The sequence below is a fragment of the Pongo abelii genome, chromosome 20 (genome assembly GCF_028885655.2).
Source record: "Pongo abelii isolate AG06213 chromosome 20, NHGRI_mPonAbe1-v2.0_pri, whole genome shotgun sequence".
In the NCBI taxonomy this organism is placed as follows: Eukaryota; Metazoa; Chordata; class Mammalia; order Primates; family Hominidae; genus Pongo; species Pongo abelii.
Genome location: NC_072005.2, coordinates 1,869,474 through 1,892,118, shown reverse-complemented (window position 1 = coordinate 1,892,118; position 22,645 = coordinate 1,869,474). Strand labels below are relative to the sequence as shown.

At 59.7% G+C, this 22,645-nt stretch overlaps 2 protein-coding genes across 5 annotated transcripts in view; one reads left to right on the top strand and one right to left on the bottom strand.

Annotated features, from left to right (window-relative positions):
- AP3D1 (adaptor related protein complex 3 subunit delta 1) overlaps window positions 1–18,392 on the top strand; it is a 50,209-nt gene extending 31,817 nt beyond the window's left edge. For both annotated transcript variants that reach the window (XM_024237253.3, XM_054539275.2), the window contains 18 exons: window positions 500–731; window positions 1,961–2,106; window positions 2,583–2,724; window positions 3,050–3,121; window positions 3,703–3,778; window positions 3,898–4,097; window positions 4,518–4,591; window positions 5,257–5,434; window positions 6,125–6,202; window positions 6,571–6,678; window positions 7,708–7,857; window positions 8,205–8,252; window positions 8,638–8,827; window positions 9,293–9,381; window positions 9,559–9,644; window positions 10,307–10,428; window positions 10,743–10,822; window positions 17,106–18,392. In XM_024237253.3, coding sequence (XP_024093021.3) covers window positions 500–731; window positions 1,961–2,106; window positions 2,583–2,724; window positions 3,050–3,121; window positions 3,703–3,778; window positions 3,898–4,097; window positions 4,518–4,591; window positions 5,257–5,434; window positions 6,125–6,202; window positions 6,571–6,678; window positions 7,708–7,857; window positions 8,205–8,252; window positions 8,638–8,827; window positions 9,293–9,381; window positions 9,559–9,644; window positions 10,307–10,428; window positions 10,743–10,822; window positions 17,106–17,201 — 2,167 coding nt within the window. In that variant the 3' untranslated portion in view covers window positions 17,202–18,392. The remainder of the gene's footprint in view (window positions 1–499; window positions 732–1,960; window positions 2,107–2,582; window positions 2,725–3,049; window positions 3,122–3,702; window positions 3,779–3,897; window positions 4,098–4,517; window positions 4,592–5,256; window positions 5,435–6,124; window positions 6,203–6,570; window positions 6,679–7,707; window positions 7,858–8,204; window positions 8,253–8,637; window positions 8,828–9,292; window positions 9,382–9,558; window positions 9,645–10,306; window positions 10,429–10,742; window positions 10,823–17,105) is intronic.
- Window positions 18,393–19,814: 1,422 nt separating this feature from the next.
- Window positions 19,815–22,600, bottom strand: IZUMO4 (IZUMO family member 4). Of its 3 annotated transcripts, XM_009252566.2 has the most exons (10): window positions 22,242–22,553; window positions 22,073–22,153; window positions 21,909–21,980; window positions 21,451–21,477; window positions 21,281–21,356; window positions 21,071–21,118; window positions 20,955–20,969; window positions 20,600–20,617; window positions 20,375–20,428; window positions 19,815–20,149 (listed from the first exon to the last, which is right to left on the bottom strand). In XM_009252566.2, the coding sequence occupies exons 1-10, from the start codon at window positions 22,456–22,458 to the stop codon at window positions 20,059–20,061; spliced, it is 699 nt and encodes a 232-aa protein (XP_009250841.1). In that variant the 5' UTR covers window positions 22,459–22,553; the 3' UTR covers window positions 19,815–20,058. The 3 variants fall into 3 exon arrangements, 2 of the variants coding, with proteins under 2 accessions (XP_009250841.1, XP_054395252.1); XR_008516320.2 differs by lacking the exons at window positions 20,375–20,428; window positions 20,600–20,617 and having other exon boundaries at window positions 19,945–20,149; window positions 20,900–20,969; window positions 22,242–22,600; XM_054539277.1 differs by lacking the exons at window positions 20,375–20,428; window positions 20,600–20,617; window positions 20,955–20,969 and having other exon boundaries at window positions 19,815–20,176; window positions 22,242–22,593.
- Between the last annotated feature and the right edge of the window lie 45 nt (window positions 22,601–22,645).

Sequence of the window (22,645 nt, the reverse complement as noted above, 5' to 3'; positions counted from 1 at the left end):
CCTGCCTCGGCCTCCCAAAGTGCTGGGGTTATAGGCGTGAGCCACCATACCCGGCCACTTCTGTCATTTTCTTATTAGGAAAAAAGTGGACTAGAAACATATTCAAGTCCCAAGGCATTGTGTCAGATGTCAGTGAGGCGCACCCCTAGGCCCCACTGTCCCGCAGATCAGGGTCTCCCGGTTCCATCTGCTCCCCACCCGTCCTGCTCATCCTCCCAGGGCCGGCTGCACAGTCGACCCCGTTGTCCTTTTTCCTCTTCTGACCTTTCCTCCATTCAGTGGCTCTGTCATCTCCACATCTTTGCCTTGTTTGTGTTATGGGCTGTTGACGGCCTCTGATTTCTTCTACTTAGTGTTTCAGCCCCTGGAGACCGCTCAGGGAATGGGAAGGGCCCAAGTCACCTTGTTGGTGACCATCCCAGGCCTCCTAGGTCCTCACCTGCTGGAGAGGAGCCCCGGTATTGGCATCCTGGGGGCTCACAGTGTTTCCTGTCCTCAGGCATCTGCAGGAACCACACCACACTCTGGAGGCCATGCTGCGGCCCAAAGTCACCACGCTGCCAGGTCACATCCAGGCTGTGTATGTGCAGAACGTGGTCAAGCTGTACGCCTCCATCCTGCAGCAGAAGGAGCAGGCCGGGGAGGCAGAGGGTGCCCAGGCCGTCACCCAGCTCATGGTGGACCGGCTGCCCCAGTTTGTGCAGAGCGCAGACCTGGAGGTGCAGGAGCGGGTAAGGCTGCACTCCGTGTTGGGCCGAGCCTCAGGGAGCCCTCAGTGCCTTTCTGTCCAGCGGCGGCCAGGTCGACGGGGCCTCGCTTCCTCTTCCGAAGCCACTCACTGAGATTCCTTTGTTGCCACTTGTGCCAGCTGGGGTTTGGGGTTAGTCAGTGGGACCTGGAGGTCAGCAGGACAGGGGATCCGTCAGTAGGACTGGGGCAGTTCTCTGGGGTGCTGGGTATGTGGGGGTGCTGCTCCTGGCCACAGGAAGAGGTTGTTTCACGTGCGGCAAGACAGCAGGTGTGAGAGCCTGAGGCCGGCTGTGGCCCTTTCTGGTGGCTGCAGGTGACGTGGGTTCTAGGTTGAGCAGACTGTACACCTGTGCCAGGCGGTGCCCAGCACTTCCCAGGTGTCTGTTTTTCTGTTTGTTTTTTGTTTTGTTTTGTTTTTTTGAGATGGAGTTTCACTCCTTTGCCCAGGCTGGAGTCAAGTGGTGCGATCTCAGCTCACGACAACCTCTGTCCCCTGGGTTCAAGGGATTCTTCTGCCTCAGCCTCACTAGTAGCTGGGATTATAGGCACCCGCCAGCACGCCCAGCTACTTTTTGTATTTTTAGTAAAGACGAAGTTTCACCTTGTTGGCCAGGCTGGTCTCAAACTCCTGACCTCAGGTGATCCACACTCTGCAGCCTCCCAAAGTGCAAGGATTACAGGTGTGAACCATCGCACCTGGCCATCTGTGAGAGAGGTCGGGAGTGGCGTCAGCCCGTCCGATGGCTGAGGAGACCCAGCCTCAAGGCTGCATGGGGCGTGGCCCCGGGCTCGTCTGCGCGGTGGCATCAGCTCGGGGCTGGCCGTGATCCTTGGCCCATGGTCACTGTTGGAGCTGCCCAGCCTGGCTGTTTCTGAGTTGGAGCCAGCACAGAGGTGGGGAGCCCGCGGGGGCCGAGGGACGTGGTGCTTCTGGTGTCGGGGCACAGACCTGATGATGGGAGGCGTTTCTGCAGTGGGCAAAGCTCCCTGTTGTGCCCCCATCTCTGTTCTGTTTGTGGACTCTTTCCGCCGCTTCCTGGCAAGGATGACGACGATGGAGACAGCATGAAGGCTGGGCTCTCTGTGGCTATGTGGCTGTACCAGGGGGCCCACACGTCACTGTGCCAGGGGCTGAGCCACCCCGTGTCCCTGAAGATGGCCGAGTGGCTTTCCGGGCAGGTGCCAGCAGTGACCCCTGTGTCCCCCGCAGGCGTCCTGCATCCTGCAGCTGGTCAAGCACATCCAGAAGCTTCAGGCCAAGGACGTGCCTGTGGCAGAGGAGGTCAGCGCTCTCTTTGCTGGGGAGCTGAACCCCGTGGCCCCCAAGGCCCAGAAGAAGGTTCCAGTCCCCGAAGGGTAAGGATACGGGGGTAGGGGCATTGCAACCATGGCCCTGACATGGTCCCTTGATGCCTGGTGGCACAGCAGGGGCTCCTGCACCCCTGAACAGCCAGGAGGGTGTGGGGCTGATTGGAGGTCTCAGGCGGGTGTACCCCTCACATGGACTCACCAGGGCTCTCGCTGGTTCTGGGACCTGGCTTGTGCCTGGGGATGCTCCCTGGGAAGTGGGCCTGCTCCCACCCTTGCCATAAAGCTCTGAGGCAGCCTGAGCCTGCCGTGGGGGCCCCACTGTGACCCTGCCACAGTCTTCCTGGGTCCCTGTGTCCTCTCTAAGGGGCAGTGACACCTGCCTCGCTGGTCCTTTGTGGGTGGCAGGCACCACTGTTCGGGGTATCACATGGCCAGGCACGTGGTGAGCCTGCTCAGGGTGGACGCCTGCAGGCGCGTGCTCGGTCACACACTGCCTTGTGTGACCCTCCTGTCCGGCGCAGCCTGGACCTGGATGCCTGGATCAATGAGCCACTCTCGGACAGCGAGTCAGAGGACGAGAGGCCCAGGGCCGTCTTCCACGAGGAGGAGCAGCGGCGCCCCAAGCACCGGCCGTCCGAGGCAGACGAGGAAGAGCTGGCTCGGGTGAGCTGCTGGCTGCCCCTGGCGGGCCCTTGCCTCCTCCCTCCTGTCCCAGGAAGTCTTTGAGGCAGGTCAGTGGCCTCCGTGGGTCCTGGTCCTGACCCTGGCAGTGGAGGCATGGGCGTCCCTGCCTCCCAGAGGGTTAGCAATTCCTTTTCCCCAATACATGCTCTTCCCAATTGCGAGCCTTGGTTTCCCTGTTACTAAAAGCTCAGTAGTGAAAATAGCCAGAGATCCAGCCTTCCCCGGCTAGGTGGCTGGTGGTGGACGTCCACAGAGGGCTATCCTGTCCACTTCTCTCGGGCTCATGCCAAGCCGTGTCCCGCAGCGCCGAGAGGCCCGGAAGCAGGAGCAGGCCAACAACCCCTTCTACATCAAGAGCTCACCGTCGCCACAGAAGGTGAGGCCCGTCCCCGGGTGCCTGTCCCTCAACACCCTCTACTCTCACCACCCGAGCCCCGCGGCGTCCATCTGAGTTTCGGGTTCCCTCAGAAAGATCCTGGGAATGGAGCTGGGGCTACACAGTGACTGTGCGGAGCCTTTGAGGGGCGGGCGCCTCCCTGTGGGCCCCATTCATTCGAGCCTCCAGCCGGGGGGCCCTGTTCTGTGCGCCTGGCAGCCCAGCTGCTGTCCAGCCCTGACCCCACGGTCGTGGGCAACCTGCTGCCTCACTCTGGGCTTAAGGCCGCATTACTTTTCTCATTTGAGGAGAAAACAGAATATTCAGGTAGAAAAAGTGGACAAGGATTTGCTTCTCCCTGCTCATAGCCCTGCGGGGTCGCTCGTGTGACAAGCTTTCCAGTCCTCACTGTAAGAGTCGGCTCCTCGGGATGCGCTCACTCACGGCGCTCCTCGCGCTCTGGCAGGACCCCGGCTCCTTAGGATGCTGGGGCCGCGTCACACTCCCTGCATCCCCGAGGCTTGTCCTGCATGTGTGTCACCCCTCAGTGCACCGGTAACACCTGGATGTTGCATTTGCAGCGGTACCAGGACACCCCGGGCGTGGAGCACATTCCTGTGGTGCAGATTGACCTCTCCGTCCCGTTGAAGGTTCCAGGCAAGTGTCTCCAGTGTGTCAGCGCCACGTTTGTCACGTGGGCCGTGGGTCGCTCCTGCTGCCCTCCCCGTGAGCCCCTGGGGCGCGGTGCTGAGTGCCTGCTTGCTGCTGGCTCGCAGGGCTGCCCATGTCGGACCAGTACGTGAAGCTGGAGGAGGAGCGGCGGCACCGGCAGAAGCTGGAGAAGGACAAGAGGAGGAAAAAGAGGAAGGAGAAGGAGAAGAAGGGCAAGCGCCGCCACAGCTCGCTGCCCACGGAGAGCGACGAGGATATCGCCCCTGCCCAGCAGGTGGACATCGTCACAGAGGAGATGCCTGAGGTCAGCCTCACTGGAGGGCCCGGCCTGGGGATGTCTATCTTTCCGCATGTGTGTGTCCTGGGGCCATGCACAATGGCCTCTCCCCATGGTCTTCCTTGGTGGCTGGGATGAGGCCCCACCCCAGAGAGCATAGGAGGAGAGGCCTCTCTGTCCTCGAGCACACGTCCCCACACACCCGCCCTGGGGCCAGCAGCTTCAGAGGCCAGATGCTGGTTGGCTGTGTCCTGGGGCCTAGCCGCCCTTAGTGCCTAGACGCTGAGCGGAGCCTCTGGTGGAGCCACGTCACTGCCCACCTGTGTGTGTGGCCCGCATGGGCGTGGCCGTGGTTGTCTCAGGCAGTCCCACCGCGTCCCAGATAGATGGCGTTCCACCAGGCCACAAGGGCGGGTTCCACTGATGGGGTTCCTCTCTTCCTGTCAGAACGCTTTGCCCAGCGACGAGGATGACAAAGACCCCAACGACCCCTACAGGGCTCTGGACATTGACCTGGATAAGTGAGTCCTCGTGGGTTCAGAGTGAGGGTGGAGGCCACATGTGGTTGCTTCTCTTCCTCTGGTCCTCCCTCCCGGGTGGGGCCGGGCTCTGCAGGGTGGGCAGGCTGGGGTGGGGTGTGGGCGGGGCCGGGCTCTGCAGGGTGGGCAGGCTGGGGTGGGGTGTGGGCGGGGCCGGGCTCTGCAGGGTGGGCGGGGGTGGGGTGTGGGCGGGGCCAGGCTCTGCAGGGTGGGCGGGGCTGGGGTGGGGTGTGGGCGGGGCCGGGCTCTGCAGGGTGGGCAGGTTGGGGTGGGGTGTGGGCGGGGCTGGGCTCTGCAGGGTGGGCAGGCTGGGGTGGGGTGCAGGCGGGCTTTCCCCAGACCACGTCCTCACTGCACTGCTCTTGGCTGGCCCTCCCAACCAAGACTCTAAGTGTGGGCTCTGAAGTCTCCAGGCCTGGGGTGCTCGGGAGGTCTCCATGCCTTGACAGAGCAGGGTGTGGCCACCGCAGACCCTTCCATGAGAGCCTCCAGCAGGCCGTGTTGGGCGGATCTGTGTTGGGCCATGGCTGGGGCCGGGGCTGGAGGAGCAGCTCCCGCGCTGCCACATGCTTGGACACGGCATGTACTGAGTGGTCCTGGGGGGTGGCCAGTGGTGCTGATGTATGGCCTGGTCATTCCTCTTCCAGGCCCTTAGCCGACAGCGAGAAGCTGCCTATTCAAAAACACAGAAACGCCGAGACCTCAAAATCCCCCGAGAAGGACGTTCCCGTGGTAGAAAAGAAAAGGAAGAAACCCAAGAAGAAAGAGAAAAAGCACAAAGAGAAAGAGAGAGACAAGGAGAAGAAGAAGGAGAAGGAGAAAAAGGTAAGGCTAGTGCCCAGGGCGGCGGCCTTCTCCATTCTCCTCCCTTGCCCTGAACTCCCAGGACACAGTGGTGAGCTCAGGGGCAATGGCTGTGAGTCTGAGTCAGGCCGCCTCGCCCTGGGCCCCGGCGGAGTGAGGATGTGTGGATTCTGAGGGGAGCTGGCTGTGCACTTGTGTCAGGGGAGACTGAGGAGGACCCAACGATCCCATGGGCGAGCCGTGTCCTCACCTGTGTTGGGGGGACATGGTCAGAGCTCGGCATGGTCCAGATGCCACCCTCACGTGCAGCTCTAGAACCGTTTCTGCAGTGTCTGTGTGCAGATTTTCACATAGAGAAAGAAATGGGTTTTTCAAAAGAGCGCGTGTTTGCAGGGCCTGGGGGCCTGTCCACACCCACGTCAGGTGGCTCAGGCAGACATATGGACTGCCACGGGCCTTCTGACTGCTGGAGCGGCACACACCCACCCACAGATTTGTCCCTGGCCCTCTTCTGGCAGCAAAAGCCAGAGCCAGCAGGGCTGATTGAGGACATCGCCATCAGCTCCTGGATTCCCAGGCTCTGCAAGGCCCAGCTAGTCCAGGACCCTGAGGGCAGTGAGGGCAGCTGGGGCCTCCTTGGCCCTGCTGTCCCCGGCCCCTCTTCCCAGGACCATGCACTGCGTTTGCTGACAACCTGTCTTGTGGTTTCAGGCTGAGGACCTGGACTTCTGGCTGTCTACCACCCCACCGCCTGCCCCCGCCCCCGCCCCCGCCCCCGTTCCATCCACGGTAAGAGACTGGTAGCTGGCCAGTGCCAGCCTCGGTGTCTCCAGAGGTCATACCTGGCACTCAGGGAAGAGCCCTGGGTCTCCTGAGGCCCTGTGCTCTCGTGGTCAGCACCGTGCACCTGTGGGACCCAGCACGGAGTGGAGCCGGGGTCACGCTCCCGGGTCCCAGTGAGCCAAGCAGGGGCCAGGGGAAGGGGAGGACAGCCAGGGCCTCTGTGCCCACAGGCTCCCTGTCACTCGGAGGGCACTGTGGCCTCTTAGGCGGGCTTGAGGGTGAGCTGAGGATGTGTGGCATGGAGGCTGTCTGGGGTGCAGTGGAGTGGGGCCCCTCATTGCCCAGCGTGAGCCCCAAGCCCTGGCTCCCTGCAGGAGGAGCTCAGTGTGAACGCTGCCACTACCCTGAAGGACGAGTGTGAGGACGCCAAGACAGAGGCGCAGGGCGAGGAGGACGACGCTGAGGGCCAAGACCAGGACAAGGTGAGGCTGTCACTCCCCTGGGGGCTGTGGAGGGCTGCATGAGCCCCAGCATCCCAACGTGGGGCCGGACACAGCTTCCGCCACCCAGGTCCCAGGGCAGCCCTGCTCTCGCCTTTGCATTGGCGTTGTCACAGGCCTTTTGTTGTGGTTGTGGTCTTTTGTTTTTTAATAACCTCCTTTTTCACACATGGTCCATAAGTCTAACAGAGTTTATTTATTTGAAGTATGTATCCAGTGGTTTTCCGTGTATTCATAGCGTTGTGCAACCGTCATCACCTCTGTCTAGTTCCAGAATTTTCCACGACCCCTAAAGAAGCTCCATTCCCACCAGCCGTTACTTCTCATTCCCTTCCCCACCCTGGCCCCCATGCATTTCCTTCCTGCCTCTGTGGATCAGTGTCCTGGACGTTTCATAGAAATAGGGTCGCACACTGTGTGGTCTTTTGTGTGTGGTGTCTCACTGAGTGTGATGTCCTCAAGGTGCATCCACACTATGGCTTGGGTCAGAGCCTGGTTCCTGTTTGTGGCCGGGTCATGTTCCAGTGCGTGGACAGGCCACCCTCTGCTGACCCCGTTCCTCCGCGGATGGGCCACACTGTGCTGACCCACTCATCTGTTGATAGCCACTTGGGCCGCTTCCCCTTTGTGGTGACACAGTGTGCTGCTTTGAACATTTGCACAGTGTGCATGGATGTGTGTGTTCCCTCTCGGATGTGCACATGGGCATGGGGTTGCTGCGTCAAGGGTGGTGTCCTCACTGGTTTGCCCTGCATGGCTCCCTGGTCGGTGGGGACTGTTCCCTGAGGTGCTTTGGCGCTTGCCGCCAACCAGAGACGGCCCCAGCCTCTGCTGGGCCGGGTCTGGCCTGAGCTCGTCCCGGTAGGCCTGAGGCGTGGCTGGTCCTGCCATCCTACCCAGGCACGTGGGACCCTCAGCCTGAGCAGCCCGGCCTGTGGCCCTGACCTCGCACTGTGATGGGGGCACGCTGGAGCAGCCTGGGAACTGAACCTGAGCCTTCTCTTGCTCCAGAAATCTCCCAAGCATAAGAAGAAGAAGCACAGGAAGGAGAAGGAGGAGCGGACGAAAGGCAAGAAGAAATCCAAGAAGCAGCCTTCAGGCAGCGAGGAGGCAGCGGGGAAGCCGGTGCAGAACGGCGCGCCAGAGGAGGAGCAGCTCCCGGTGAGGGGTACTTCAGCGCCCCCGCCCCGCGCCAGGGTTCCTGGCGGGCTGCGGGCTGCTCCCCAGTCCTGCAGCCTCCATGTGGGAGAGAACTGAGCAGATTCGAGAAGAAGCTGAGCCTGGCGGGGGCAGGGGCCTGGCCCTAGGCCCGCAGCCCCACATTAGGCACCCCCGTGGTGGGCTGTGTGGTCCTGGGAGCCGGGGATCCCTCATCGACCCCTTTGAAGCCCTTTGCCCCAAGCATTCTTTGAGTTGTGGCATTCGACCTGGGGTATTGGGCCGCACTGGAGTCTTCGTTGTGACGGAGCTCGGGGCCCCCAAGGCTGATGCGCCTTTTCTGTTTCCAGCCTGAGTCCAGCTACTCCCTCCTCGCTGAAAATTCCTATGTTAAAATGGTGAGTGGCAGCCGCTCCCTGGGGCAGGGTGGGCCAGCCCACACTCTTTGGCATGGGATTGCACAGAACCCGGGCAGCCCCCACAGCTCTCGGATGTTGGTATACCCAGGGCCTGTGATCCCTGGCAGGGGCATTGCTTGGGCAGCGCCTCTGGCTTGGGGTAAGGTTGGAGACATGCCCTGAGACTTGGGCTGGCAGGAGGGTCCCCGCCATGCACTCAAAGAGCAGTCATAGGAGGCGCTCGGGCTGCGGCTGAGGGGCGCCCCTCTCCGTGCCTTCCTGTGCCTGTGGGACCCCTGCTGCCTCTATGGTCATTAAGAGACAGGTGGCTGTGCCTGTTCCCTGTGGCGGGCCCGCCTGCCCTAACACTGGCCATGCCCTGCAGACCTGTGACATCCGGGGCAGTCTGCAGGAGGACAGCCAGGTCACCGTGTCCATCGTGCTGGAGAACAGGAGCAGCAGCATCCTCAAGGGCATGGAGCTCAGCGTGCTGGACTCACTCAATGCCAGGATGGCCCGGCCGCAGGGCTCCTCTGTCCACGATGGCGTCCCCGTGCCTTTCCAGCTGCCCCCAGGTGAGCCCTGCCCCACTCACGGCCTCTCCCGGGGACTGTGGGAGCGCAGTGGCAGCTGGTGACTGCCCAGATCCGCTGGTTCTTGTTGCTTCCTCCCCACGTCCCCTTGGTCCCCAGGCTGCACCTCAGTACCTCCTGAGTGTCGGGGTCTCACCACAGCTCTCTGAGATGGACCTGGCTAGAGTCCCAGGGGTTGGGCTGGGGGCTGGATTCTGGGGCCTTCCTGGGTTCCACGGTTCCAGTGGCCAAGTCTGCCCTCTGAAACAGGGATAGGACCAAGTCCAGGCCAAATTAGGGACACCAGTAGCCTCTTGTTTCTGCTCCTGTCCCCTGGTGCTCTCTTGGGGGCTGAGCTCAGTTTCCTAATCAGCCACAGAGGACTTGGGGCTGAGGACAGACCTGGAGGCCCCACCCATGCTGAGCCCCCACTGCATCTCAGGCCCCACTCCCTCTCGCCCCCGCCAGGCGTCTCCAACGAAGCCCAGTATGTGTTCACCATCCAGAGCATCGTCATGGCGCAGAAGCTCAAGGGGACCCTGTCCTTCATTGCCAAGGTATGCAGGGCTCCACTCGGTGTTGGGGAGCTGACTCTGCAGGCAGGGGCTCCTCCTGCCCCATCTCAGTGGGTGTCCAGGTGTCCCTAGGGGAAGTGGGCCACCTGCCTGGGGAGCCCTGAGCCCTGAGCTGGGCCCGACTCCCCCCTCAACTGCACCACCTTCACTCCACTGCAGAATGACGAGGGTGCGACCCACGAGAAGCTGGACTTCAGGCTGCACTTCAGCTGCAGCTCCTACTTGATCACGACTCCCTGCTACAGGTGGGGCCCAGGCCCACTCCCCTGTGTCCCCGAACCCCTTCCTCCTCCCCTCTACCTTGCAGACACCTGTGCCCTGGGGACTGAGGCTTCTGGGCAGAACTTTAGAGACAGATTTGGAGGCGATGGCTCGTGGCTGGTGCAGGTCAGGCTGCCTGGTGTCTGTGCCAGCTGGGGCTGTGTAGTTGAAGCCACAGGCCAGGCAGCGTCACCCATAGAGGCCCTGGCTCCTGGAAATTCTGAAGGCTGGAGGGGTGAGACCAAGGAGCCAGCAGGGCGGGCTCCTCCTGAGGCTCCTCCTCGGCACAGCTTGGCATGCGGCACACCCTGTCCCCTGAGTCCTCACAGGGCTCTGCGTGCCTGCATCCTAGCCTATCCCGCCTAGTCCCTTCCTACAGGACATCCATTCTTGTCGGAGGAGGGCCCATCCCATGGCTTCAGGCACCTCTGTGACCTCTTTAAAGACAAGTCATTGTCAGTTTCTGGGTGTGAGGGCTTCCACACATGAAAATAAGCCACATCTTCCAGGACCCCCAAGACCTCCCAGCCCAGACACACGGGAGGGTGTCCAGGCGCAGCATATGTGGCAGGTTTTGTTGGCTTCTGTGCCAGGGAGCCTGAGGATCCCGGCCCCACCGCAGTCAGCCTCCCTGTCCCTCCCACAGTGACGCCTTTGCTAAGTTGCTGGAGTCTGGGGACTTGAGCATGAGCTCAATCAAAGTTGATGGCATTCAGATGTCCTTCCAGAATCTTCTGGCGAAGATCTGTTTTCACCACCATTTTTCCGGTAAGGAGAGTGAGGGGTTGATGGATTGCACGGGGCTTTCACGCACGCGGCAGCTGTCCCTTCCTGTTGGAGCAGGGCCTGTGGCCCTCCCAAACTCACACCCTTTGGGATCCCAGGTGGCTGGTGGCCCCAAGGCCTGGGAGGTGGTGTGGGGGCTGCATTCCCCACACCCCAGGCCTCCTAGGGCCACACCCTGCTCCTACAGGCATCCTGAAGCTGTGGCCAAGGGCAGCCCAGGAAGGTGGCCCCTGCTCTGGGGGTGGGGTGCAGCCATGCAGTGTCCAGGAAGCCTAACACCGCCCACTCTGTTGCAGTTGTGGAGCGAGTGGACTCCTGCGCCTCCATGTACAGCCGCTCCATCCAGGGCCACCACGTCTGCCTCCTGGTGAAAAAGGTGAGCCTCGGGCTGCTGTGCACACCCTGGTTCCTGCTGCCTCTCCTGGGGTCATGCCCAGGCCTTCATCCCCAGGGGTGAGCTTTGGGACTTAGAGGGCTCAAGGACAGTGATGGCAGCACTGCAGCCATGAGCCCCTCACCTGTGCCAGCCCCACTCAGCAGCGCAGACTGTCCCTCAGCAAGACGGGGCTTCCGCCTCCTGCTGCACTGCTCATCCCAGGCTGACACATGGCTCCAGGGGCCCCACTCCCACTGCATTCCTGCCCCCACCCCATCCCCGTGCACAAGGCAGCCAAGGCCCCTGGGGTCGGACTCTCCACCTCACTGCTGCGCTTCTAGAATGACTCCTTGCTCCCTCCGCTCCGGGCCTCCCTCTCCTGAGTACTGCAGGGTGGTTGTCTTCGCAGTGTGTCGACTGCCGAACGCAGTGTGTGAATATTTTGTTGAGGGCTTTCGTGTCTATATATGAAGAGTTGGGTCTTTAGTTTTCTTTTCTGGTGCCTTCTTTGGTTTTGTCATCCAGTGGCTTCATCAGACGCGCAGGAGAGTGTGTCCTCTCTGTTTTGGGACAGACTGTGTGTGATGAGTGGCATTTTTCCTTAGAAAGAAATGTGTATACAGAATTCACCAGAAAACCATCGGGCCTGGGAAGTTCCTTTTCTGCAGGCTTTTAGCTACAAACTCAGTTTTTTGTTTCAACAGTTGTAGGAATCCCCAAGTTACTGTTCATCTTGGGTGAGTTTGGTAGTTTTGTACTTTTCAAAGAATTAGGGTAATGAATCATCAGTCACTGAGTTGATGTGTGTAGCGGTGCGTGCCGTATTCTCGCTGCTCCTTGTAATGATACTGGGTCGCTTTCAGTTCTGATGGTCATGGTTTGTGTCTCTTTTTTCCTGGTTCTCCTGGGTAGAGGTTTATCCATTTTACTGCACTTTTCTTTTCTTTTTTTTTTTTTTTTTTTTTTTTTTTTTTTGAGACGGAGTCTCGCTCTGTCGCCCAGGCTGGACTGCAGTGGCGCAATCTCGGCTCACTGCAAGCTCCGCCTCCCGGGTTCATGTCATTCTGCCTCAGCCTCCCCAGTAGCTGGGACTACAGGCGCCCGCCACCACGCCCGGCTAATTTTTTGTATTTTTAGTAGAGACACGGTTTCACCATGTTAGCCAGGATGGTCTCAATCTTCTGACCTCGTGATCCGTCTGCCTCGGCCTCCCAAAGTGCTGGGATTACAGGTGTGAGCCACTGCGCCCGGCCTGTCATTGCTGTTCTTTTCATTCTTAATGTTCCAGTTTTCTCCTGGTTCACTGCCTCCCATGAAACACTACCCGTTACCTCCCCAGCCCCTGGCACCCCGTATCCTACTTTGTGTCTTTGTGAATCTGATGACTCTAGGGACCTCCTAGGAGTGGAACCACACAGAATGTATCCTCCTGTGTCTGGCTTCTCTTACTCCGCCTCATGTCCTCAAGGTGCATCCACATTGCAGCCTCTGTCAGGATTCCCTTCCTTTTCACAGCAGAATCATATTTTGTTGTGCAGATGGACCATGCTGTGTGTCCACTCATCCATCGCTGCTCCCACCTTCTGGCTGTTGTGAATTGTGCTGCTATCAACATTGTTGTTAAACAAATAACTGTTGGAGTCCCTGCCTTCAGTACTTTTGTTTTTTTTATTTTTTTTTTTGTTTTTGTATTTGTTTTGGAAACAGAGTCTTGTTCTGTTGCCCAGGCTAGAGTAGTGGAGCCAAGGGCTCACCACAACCTCCGCCTCCCAGGTTCAAGCAATTCTCCTGCGTCAGCCTCCTTAGTAGCTGGGATTACAGGCACGTGCCACTTCACCCCACTAATTTTTGTATTTTTAGTAGAGATGGGGTTTTGCCAGGTTGGCCAGACTGATCTGGAACTCCTGACCTCAGCTGATCTGCCTGCCTTGGCCTCCCAAAGTGCTGAGATGAGTAGTGAGCCCATTTGTTTTGAATATACACCCGGGAGTGTGATTGCTGGGTCCTGTGGTAATTCCATGTTTGAGGTTTTGAGGAGCTGCCAGACTGTCTTCCCCAGTGCTGCACTGTGTTTCCCGCCTGCCGCAGTGCAGGAGGCCCTGTTTCTTCACCTGTCGTCGTCGTGCTGACAGCAGCCATTCTTTTTTTTTGAGATGGAGTGTCGCTCTGTTGCCCAGGCTGGAGTGCAGTGGTGCGATCTCAGCTCACTGCAAGCTCCTCCCGGGTTCAAGCGATTCTGCTGCCTCAGCCTCCTGAGTAGCTGGGATTACAGGTGCCCACCACCACGCCTGGATAATCTTTTTGTCTCTTTAGTAGAGACGGGGTTTCTGGGGTTTCCGGGGTTTCACCATGTTGGTCAGGCTGGTCTCAAACTCCTGATCCGCCTGCCTCAGACTCCCAAAGTGCTGGTATTAGAGGCATGAGCCCCTGCGCCCGGCTGAAGGCAGCCATTCTGCTGGGCCTGAGGCGGCTGGAGCTGATCTGTTGCTGCTTTTTGGGTGCTGCACGCTTCCTCCCTGCCCAGACCAGCTCGGTCAGGGAGACCCTAACCCAGTGGCGCTAGAGGAATTAAAGACACACACACAGAAATACAGAGGTGTGAAGTAGGAAATCAGGGATCTCACAGTCTTCAGAGCTGAGAGCCCTGAACAGAGATTTACCCACATATTTATTAACAGCAAGCCAGTCATTAGCATTGTTTCTATAGATACTAAATTAACTAAAAGTATCCCTTATGGGAAACGAATGGATGGGCCGAATTAAAGGAATAGGTTGGGCTAGTTAACTGCAGCAGGAACACGCCCTTAAGACATAGCTCGCTCATGCTATTTGTGGCTTAAGAATGCCTTTAAGTGGTTTTCTGCCCTGGGCCAGCCAGGTGTTCCTTGCCCTCATTCCTGTAAACCCACAACCTTCCAGCGTGGGCGTTAGGGCCATTATGAACATGTCACAGTGCTGCAGAGATTTTGTTTATGGCCAGTTTTGGGGTCAGTTTATGGCCAGATTTTTGGGGGCCTGCTCCCAACACCTCCCCAGCCTGGGCTGCTGCCCCTCACGTCCCCGAGGCCATGTTCAGATGGGTTCATGGCTGTTGCTCTCCCGCCAAGCTCACCACTCTGCCTCGTCCTAGCTGTTCTGCCGTTGAGCCCACGCAGGGAGGGTCTATTTTTCAGGTCTGAAATTCCCACTGGGCCCTTCTTGTATCTTCCATGTCTTTGCTGATGCCCTGGTGATCTGTTGGAGCATTTTCCTAACAGCTACTTTAAAGCTTAGGCCAGCTGGGCACGGTGGTGTGTGACTGTGGTCCCAGCTACTTGGGAGGCTGAGGCAGGAGGATTGCTTGAGCCCTGGAGGTCGAGACCAGCCTGGGAACATGGCAAGACCCCAGGTCTACAAAAAATTTAAAAAATTAGCCAGTACTAAGAAATTAGTACAGTGAGCCTATAGTCCCTGCTGCTTGGGAGGCTGGGGTGGGAGGATCTCTTGAGCTCAGGAGTTCAAGGCTACGGTGAGCCCTGATTGTGCCGCTGCACTCTAGCCTGGGCAACAGAGTGAGACTCCAAAAAAAAAAGAAAAAAACACTTGTGTCAGAGAGTCCTAGTGTCCATCCACCTTGGTACGCTGATGGCCTTGGTGTTGGGGTCTGCGCATTGGGGTCTTTGTGTTGGTTTCTGCCAATGGCCTTGGCGTTGGGGTCTGGGTGTTGGTGTCTCGGCATTGGGGTCTGGGCATTGGTGTCTTGGCGTTGGGGTCTGGGTGTTGGTGTCTTGGCGTTGGAGTCTGGGCGTTGGTGTTTTGGCGTTGGTGCCTTGGTGTTGGGGTCTGGGTGTTGGTGTCTCAGCATTGGGGTCTGGGCGTTGGTGTCTTGGCATTGGTGTCTTGGTGTTGGGGTCTTGGTGTTGGCATCTGGGCGTTGGTGTCTTGGTATTGGAGTCTGGGTGTTGGGGTCTGGGCGTCGGTGCCTTGGTGTTGGGGTCTGGGCGTCGGTGTCTTGGTGTTGGGGTCTGGGCGTTGGTGTCTTGGCGTTGGAGTCTGGGTGTTGGCGTCTGGGTGTTGGGGTCTGGGCATTGGTATCTTGGCGTTGGGGTCTGGGTGTTGGCGTCTTGGAGTTGGTGCCTTGGTGTTGGGGTCTGGGTGTTGGCGTCTCGGTGTTGGGGTCTGGGTGTTGGTGTCTTGGCATTGGGGTCTCGGCGTTGGGGTCTGGGTGTTGGGGTCTCGGCATTGGGGTCTGGGTGTTGGAGTCTTGGTGTTGGGGTCTGGGTGTTGGTGTCTTGGCGTTGGGCTCTCAGTGTTGGGGTCTGGGTGTTGGCATCTCGGTGTTGGGGTCTGGGTGTTGGTGTCTTGGTGTTGGGGTCTCGGCATTGGGGTCTGGGTGTTGGAGTCTGGGTGTTGGGGTCTGGGCGTTAGTGTCTTGGCATTGGGGTCTGGGTGTTGGCGTCTTGGAGTTGGTGCCTTGGCATTGGGGTCTGGGTGTTGGTGTCTTGGTGTTGGTGTCTGCTCACAGCCTTGGTGTTGGGGTCTTCTTGGCGCTGGGGTCTTGGCATTGGTGCTTCAGCATTAGGGTCTGGTTGTTGGTGTCTTGGTGTTTGGTCTGCTGATGGCCTTGGCATTGGTGCCTTGGTGTTGGCATCTGGGTGATGTGATCTTGGCATTGGGGTCTACCAACGGCCTTGCCGTTAGTGCCTTAGCACTGGTGTCTTGGTGTTGGTGCCCTGGCGCTGGGGTCTTGGCACTGGGGTCTGCCGAGGGCCTCTCTGTATGAATGGATTCTCCTGGTCGTTTTCCGTGGAGTGCTGTGAGCCTCTGGGCCTTGTTCCATCCTGTGGAGGACATGGGTGGTCAGGTCCCAGCTGCAAGTCCCCCCTGCCTTCTGGGGACTGTGGCCCCAAGCGCATCACCACCTGCCCAGCCTCTCCTCTCAGTGCTGCCTCTTGTCCCTGGCCTTGGGACCCGGCAGCGGCCTCTGGACTCAGTGCCTTCAGTTGCTCTTTGGGACGGGATCCGCAGCATGGGGTGAGCCTAGGAGATCGTGAGCAGCTTCATGGGGTGGCTTTCCCCACACACCTCCCTCTCTGGGGGCTCTGGTTACCCCACTCCGCTGGCTTCTTCCACAGTCACTTCTGGGGCCCAGTGGCAGGAGGGCGGAAGGACAGACAGTGCTCAACTGTCTGCTAGCTCAGGAGCTCTTCGGATTCTGGTCTTCGTCCCCGGCTGCCTCTGGCTGCCTCAGGGCCCTCAGGTGCCGGCTCCCAGTTCTGTGTAGGCCGGAGCCCCTCCCACGGAACACCCAGGTGCCGTAGGCCGCTCCCTCACCCGAGCCCTTCCCATTTTTTTTTTAATAATTAGCAAATTTGCAAAATTAAAAGGACAACACATAAAGCTGCGAGGCAATATTTGCACATAGTGTTTTTTTTGTTTGTTTGTTTTTTAATTTTTTTGAGGTAGGATCTCACTCTTATCGCCCAGGCTGGAGTGCAGTGGTGCAAACACGGCTCACTGCAACTTCAACCTCCTGGGCTCAAGTGATCCTCCCACCTCAGCCTCCTGCATAGCTGGGACCACAGGCATGAGCCACCCGGCCTGGCCTGCATGTACTTTTATTTATTTATTTTTGAGATGGAGTTTTGCTCTTGTTGCCCAGGCTGGAGTGTGGTGGAATGATCTCAGCTCACATGCAACCCCCACCCCCTGGGTTCAAGAGATTCTCCTGCTTCAGCCTCCCAAGTAGCTGAGATTACAGGTGTCCTGCCACCATGCCCAGCAAATGTTTTATTTTTATTTTATTCTATTTATTTATTTATTTATTTAATTTTTTTTTTTTTTTGAGACAGAGTCTCGCTGTGTCACCCAGGCTGGAGTGCAGTGGCACGATCTCGGCTCACTGCAAGGTCCACCTCCCGGGTTCACGCCATTCTCCTGCCTCAGCCTCCCAAGTAGCTGGGACTACAGGCACCCACCACCACACCCGGCTAATTTTTTGTATTTTTAGTAGAGACGGGGTTTCGCCGTGTTAGCCAGGATGGTCTCGATCTCCTGACCTCATGATCTGCCCACCTCAGCCTCCTAAAGTGCTGGGATTACAGGCGTGAGCCACCGCGCCCGGCCATTTTTTGTATTTTTAGTAGAGACAGGGTTTTACCATGTTGACCAGGCTGGTTTTGAACTCCTGACCTCAGGTGATCCACCCACCTTGGCCTCCCAAAATGCTAGGATTACAGACTTGAGCCACCGTGCCTGGCCCCTGCACATACTTTTAAAAATTTCAATCTTTTTCCTTACACAGGGTGAGAACTCTGTCTCAGTCGACGGGAAGTGCAGTGACTCCACGCTACTGAGCAACTTGTTAGAAGAGATGAAGGCGACGCTCGCCAAGTGTTGAGAGCTGCCTGCGAGCCCCACACCACCCCGCGGAGCACGTGCCCAGGGACCGCAGCCCTGACGGGTCTCGCCTCCCCTCAGTCGTGTGTGCTGTACCCAAGCCTGAGTGTTAATTTAACTCCATGTTGTCCGCCGTGTACACAGCCAAGGTCATATGTTGCGTTGAATTATCTGAGCATCCTTTTTTACTGTGACTCTTCCCGCTCTCTTTGGCAAGATGTCCCCTTCTCGTCCCCAAACCAGCAAGGGACTCCCCCACCTGGGTCTGTGCCCTGCCCTGCGCTGGGGGCCGAGTCCTTGAATGTGGCTTCAGGGGCTCCTGTCCTGGGCCAGGGCCCGATGGACACCACGTGAGGGGCACTTGGTGGACAGGGCGGGGATGACGTGGCCTCCTCTGGGGTCGCCTGCTTTTGACCCAAAGGTCCTGATGGTGGCGTCCGGGGGAGGGGAAGGAAGGGCCGCTGTCGCCAAGGTTTTCTCTCCCAGAACCCACAGTGGGAAAGCGGTCTTGCCAGGCGTTGTCCATCGTCAGTGTGCTCGTGGGCTGGTGGCTGGGTCCTGGGATCCCAGGCCACGCGCCAGCCAGGCTGTGGGCAGGGCGGGGCCAGGGACGCCAAAGAGAGGTTGCAGTCAGAACGATGGATGGGGTGGGATGAGGCCTCTCTGCCACCATTCTTCCTGCTCAGCAGAAGTGCATCTCGGCAGGCTTGGGTTTGGGGTGGGGGTGTGGGGTCACATCCCCTGCTTGCCACTGTGCGCACCAAGGTTTCCCCACGTCCTTCCCAGCACCCTTAGGAAGGCCCGGGCAGGGCCTGGAAGCACCGGACCTGGGCTGTTCTCCTGTGTTGAAGGAGTGTGCCCAATGCCCTTGGGCAGGACCCGTGAGAGCCACCTCACAGGCAGAGCCCCCACCAGGCAGGTCAAGGAGACTCCACTCACTTCCCACGGCCAGCGTGGGCACAGGACTGAGCCTTCTTCAGAGATAATGACATTTTATCTTTTCCTTTTGATGAAAACTGTCACTTTAGCATGTAATCTATTACAGAATCCCATGCAGTGATTCTAGGATTTGAAATTGTATGATGTGTTACATAAGAATTTATTTGCTATCGACATTCCCACATAAAGAGACATATCACGCTGCTGTCATGATTTTGTGTCAAGATGATCCAATAAAGTTGTAAAACAGGCATTTCCACATGGGTCTTCTGCCTGGCCTGGGTCATGCGGCGCTGCAGGATTGGAGCCTCTGCACCTCAGCTCATGGGCCCTTGGGGAGGTGGCCTCGGTCCCCAGCACCATCCAGACCTGGGGCTCGGGCAGTCACAGGCCAGGGAATCCCCCACCCCATGGTGGCCTCGGTCGCCAGCATCTCCACTCAAGGCTGTGCAGGGGAGCAGGTGCCTGCTTTCCCTCCCCTTCCCCAGGAGCCCCCCGGGGCAGGGGCAGATCCAGAATTGAGAACTGCGCAAGAGCAGCCACCCCGCCCCTGGGTGAATTTGCCTCCTTTACACCAGCCTTACACCTTGAAGACGGGAGCCTCGAGTAAGGTGACGCTGGGTCAGTGAAGGGAAGCCCCTGTCCACTCTAACCCAAGACACGGCTGTGGTGGCGGGCGTTGGGTGGCAGAGGGCTCAGAGCAGCAGACGGGACCCCAGCCCCGGCCCACACCAGCGTCCTTTCTAGAAAACCATTCCTTGAAAGTACCTGCTGCGAGCCTCTTTCCTGTTATCTAAACACACTCGCCGGCCTCGAAAGAAGCATCCTTCACAGCCAGGACCCGGCGCCATCACTCCTGACACTGTCCCCAGTGGCCACTACCACGTTCTCCCCCGACACGTGTGTGGCTCCCATGTCTCACGGAGCCTGGGAGGCGCTTGGTCACCTTCCCACACACCGTTCCTGACCTCAGCAAATGTGCCCGTGGGCCCCTCCCGTGACGGGAGCCTGAGGCAGCCACAAGACAGTGCGTGGGACCCATGGTGGCAGCAACAGTGTGCTCGAGGATGTTCTCGCTGGTGTCCTGCAGCCGCCCCAATGCCGGAGCAAAAGGACGCTCGAAGCAAGGAGACCGGCAGGAAGCAAGGACACCGCTGGGCTGAGGTCGCCTGAGTGAGAATGGGACTTGGAGCTGCACCACTGCACAGATGGAACACGACTCCCTCTCTCCTGTGTGTCAGGCCCCGTCAGCCAGGGTCAGGCAGTCGTGGCCCCGACTCTGGCCATCATGCCACGCCTGTCACTGCCACAGATGAGACAGCCCACAGTTCCTGCGTTCCTTGGCTCAGGTCTGATGTAAGTGACTGCAACACCTAAATGCACTAGTGCTGGCCCTGGTCTCAACCACGCTGTGGCCTCGCTTTGGGTGGAAGAACCCAGGCGCTCTGTGGGCTTGTGTGAGCCTACCCATGTGCGCTCAGGTGGGCCATGGCCCCACACCTAGGAGTCCAGGGACACTCCCTGAGGCCCCGTGAGTGTGGCTCCGAGTCGGTCCCCCATGGCTGTGGACCCGAGGCCAGGACCTGCCCTGCTTTGTCTGGGACTTTAGGCCTCCCCAGAAGCCCACCTCCAGCCCCTAGAGGCTTCCCCCTGCCCCGACAAGAACGCTTCTGCAAAGAGAAACATCAGAGACTTTAATCATCACATACTGCAGCTCCGAGGACCTGCCCAGGCGCTGACGCTGCGCACAACCCACCCCCATTCCCGCCCTCCCGCCCTCCCGGCCCTGGCCAGCTCAGCTCTGTCCAGGGTTGAAGGGGGGGTCCTGAGGCAGCAGCAGCCCAGCTCCAGAGGGACAGGTGGGGGCTGTCCAGCTGAGTCCCCGCCCCCACGTTGCCCTGGGGCAGGCCCAGCTGCTGTCAGTGCTGCTTGAGACACTCGGCAGCATCTTCCAAGGTCAGGTTGGCCAGGTGTGGGGGCTCCAGACACCTTAAGGCCGGCGATACCAGGCTGCGGGGAGACGAGGCTGCCTCAGCTCTCCATGTCCCCCACCCCCTGCCTCCCTCCCTGGAGGCCCCAGCCCTCTCCTCCCAGCTGGGACGTGTGGTCCTATGTGTGGCCACATCCACGACACCCGTGTGCCTGGGATTTCAGAAGGGTGTGGGGGCCGCGGCACGCTGGTGTTGGCTTAGGAGCACCCCTTCTCCTGAGGCCTCCCTTCTCCGGGTCACTCACAAGGCTGGGGTGGCTCTGTGTGTCCCAGGCCAGGAGAAGGAGGAGGAGCGTGGTTTGTTCATGAAAGCACCACATGGGTGTGGTTGCAGAGGTGACATCCAGCAGGTGTCCCAGGTATAGGGAGAGCCCCACCTGCGGTGCCCCCACTGACCTAGAGGACCCCCTAGCCCCCCTCCTCTCTTCCTTTACCCCCTCCCCCTGAAGGCCAGGTCAGGGCGGCCTTACCTCATGCTCGTATCCTGTCTGAAAGGCAATGTGGGGTAGTCAGCCCCTCCATGGGGCACCCCTAACCATCGTAGGGAACCCTCCCAGGCTCTGACCACAGACCTGGGACAGGGTGGAACCAGACCCTATGGGGACCCTTTAGGAAGGATGCCCCGCCTCCAGCTGAGGGCCGGAGACCTTTGAGGGAGAAAGGGACTGCAGCCGCCTCCTGCGCAGAGCTGGGTTGAGGTTCCACCTCCTCAGGAGCCACTCTAGGACGTGGGAGCTGAGGGAGCCAGCCTGTGCCCCACACATACTCACCCACGAGGTGCTCACATACGCACACTGCCTGTGTCGGTTTGAGGAGGGGACTTACTTGTGCCAGTTATTTCTACAAAGACAGTGGGTTTGGACTCAGGAGGCCGAGTGGCCGTGGCCAGTGTTCCTTCCCAGGCCCACTTGAGCTTGCTGCCACCCGAGGACCCCACTCACATGTAGCTCAGGAGGCCCTGGACAGCCGACTCCCACTGCTGCGAGGACCTGTGGGACGCAGGCTTGGAAGTGGTGTGGCCTGAACCCCCGGCCCCGCCCTATCCCGATGACGAGGGCCAGGTAGAAGGCGGGGAGCCCCCTCCAAGGAGAGCCTGGGACCCCAGGGACAGCAGGGCCGTGGCACGGGTGGGTGTGATGCCTGAGCCCTACTCGCAGTTATAGCCAAAGCAGGCGACGTGCGAGTCTGTGCAGTTGTTGCAGGAGATGGTCTCGTACTGGAAGATGCCTGAAACACACGACAGCCGCCAGGGCTCCCCTCGGCCTCCAGGTCCCCGAGCTGCTGCTGGTGCGCCCCTCAGCCTGGACAGAGCCTCGCTTACCACAGTGGTGCTGACAGTCGATGCGGCCTGTGGGAGGGCAGGACAGCACCATCTTACCAGGCCCAGCCTTGTCCCCAGTCCTGCCTCCTCCCAACCCTCCAAAGCCTCAGGGCCTGTCCCTCGCCACTCGGGCCCAGGCTCACCTGGTTTTCATGTATGTGTCCATGGCCCGGAGGGAAGGGGTCCCCAGGTTGACCCCCAGCGTGGGATGGAGCAAACTTCAGGGGAGGGCGGTGGCAACACTCCCAGCGCCTCTGGGGGCTACTTAGGGGAGGTCCCCGCGGGGTGATGGCATTGATCCTTCAGGTGCTGGGCTGGGTCCCTCCCTGGAGAGCTGCCCTCCTCCCCAGCTGCCCGGTGCCAGGTGCCCTGTTCACATCACTCCAGCCTCAGCCAAGCCCCGTGGGTCTCCGAGGCTCTGGGCAACACCTCCCTCTTCTGAAGCCTCATTTGCTCACTTTCGATTATGGCGTTCTGGATGAGGTGCACCTGCTCCCGGAAGATGTTTCGCAGCTCGTTGGGGAAATACCCTGAGGAGTCGAGGCAGGAGAAGGTCAGGCTCAGGCGGTGGGCGGGGTGTCCTGGGGTGGGGGGGGGCCCGCCTCGGTTTCGCGCCCCTTACCGGGGAAGTACATTTTCCCCTGGTACAGCTGATCCATCATCTGGTACACTGCTGTCGCCACTTGGTCCAGCTTCTCCCGGGCTGCGGGCAGGAGGAGAAGCCAGGTGACCGGCCTGCCCGGGGGTCTCGCTGCGGGGTAGTAGGGACTGGGCTAGGCTCCGGCACTCACTGATCTCGGCGGGGATGGCCAGGTGCAGCTCCTTCATCGTGTCGTCGCTCCAGTCGGTGAGCAGCGCCCCTGACACGGGGATGTCGCCCACCCACCAGGACTTAAAGTTCACATGCTGGCGGTAGAAGGAGAACTTCTTGGAGAAGTTGCTGTGGCAGTGCAGACAGCCTTGGGCCAGCGCCGCCGTCAGGCACACCAGGCACAGCAGCAGGGCCATGCCCGTCCCGGCCCGCTGCCGGCCAACCAACGACGCTGCTCGCGCCACACCCCTCAGCCGCGCACCAACCAACGGCCCCGACTCGGGAGCTAGGCCGTGTCTCCTCCCCCGCCCACCCGACCAGCGCAGGCCCCGCCCCCTCCCAGGCCCAGCCCCGCCTCCGTCCTCAGCCGACTACTGACGGCGC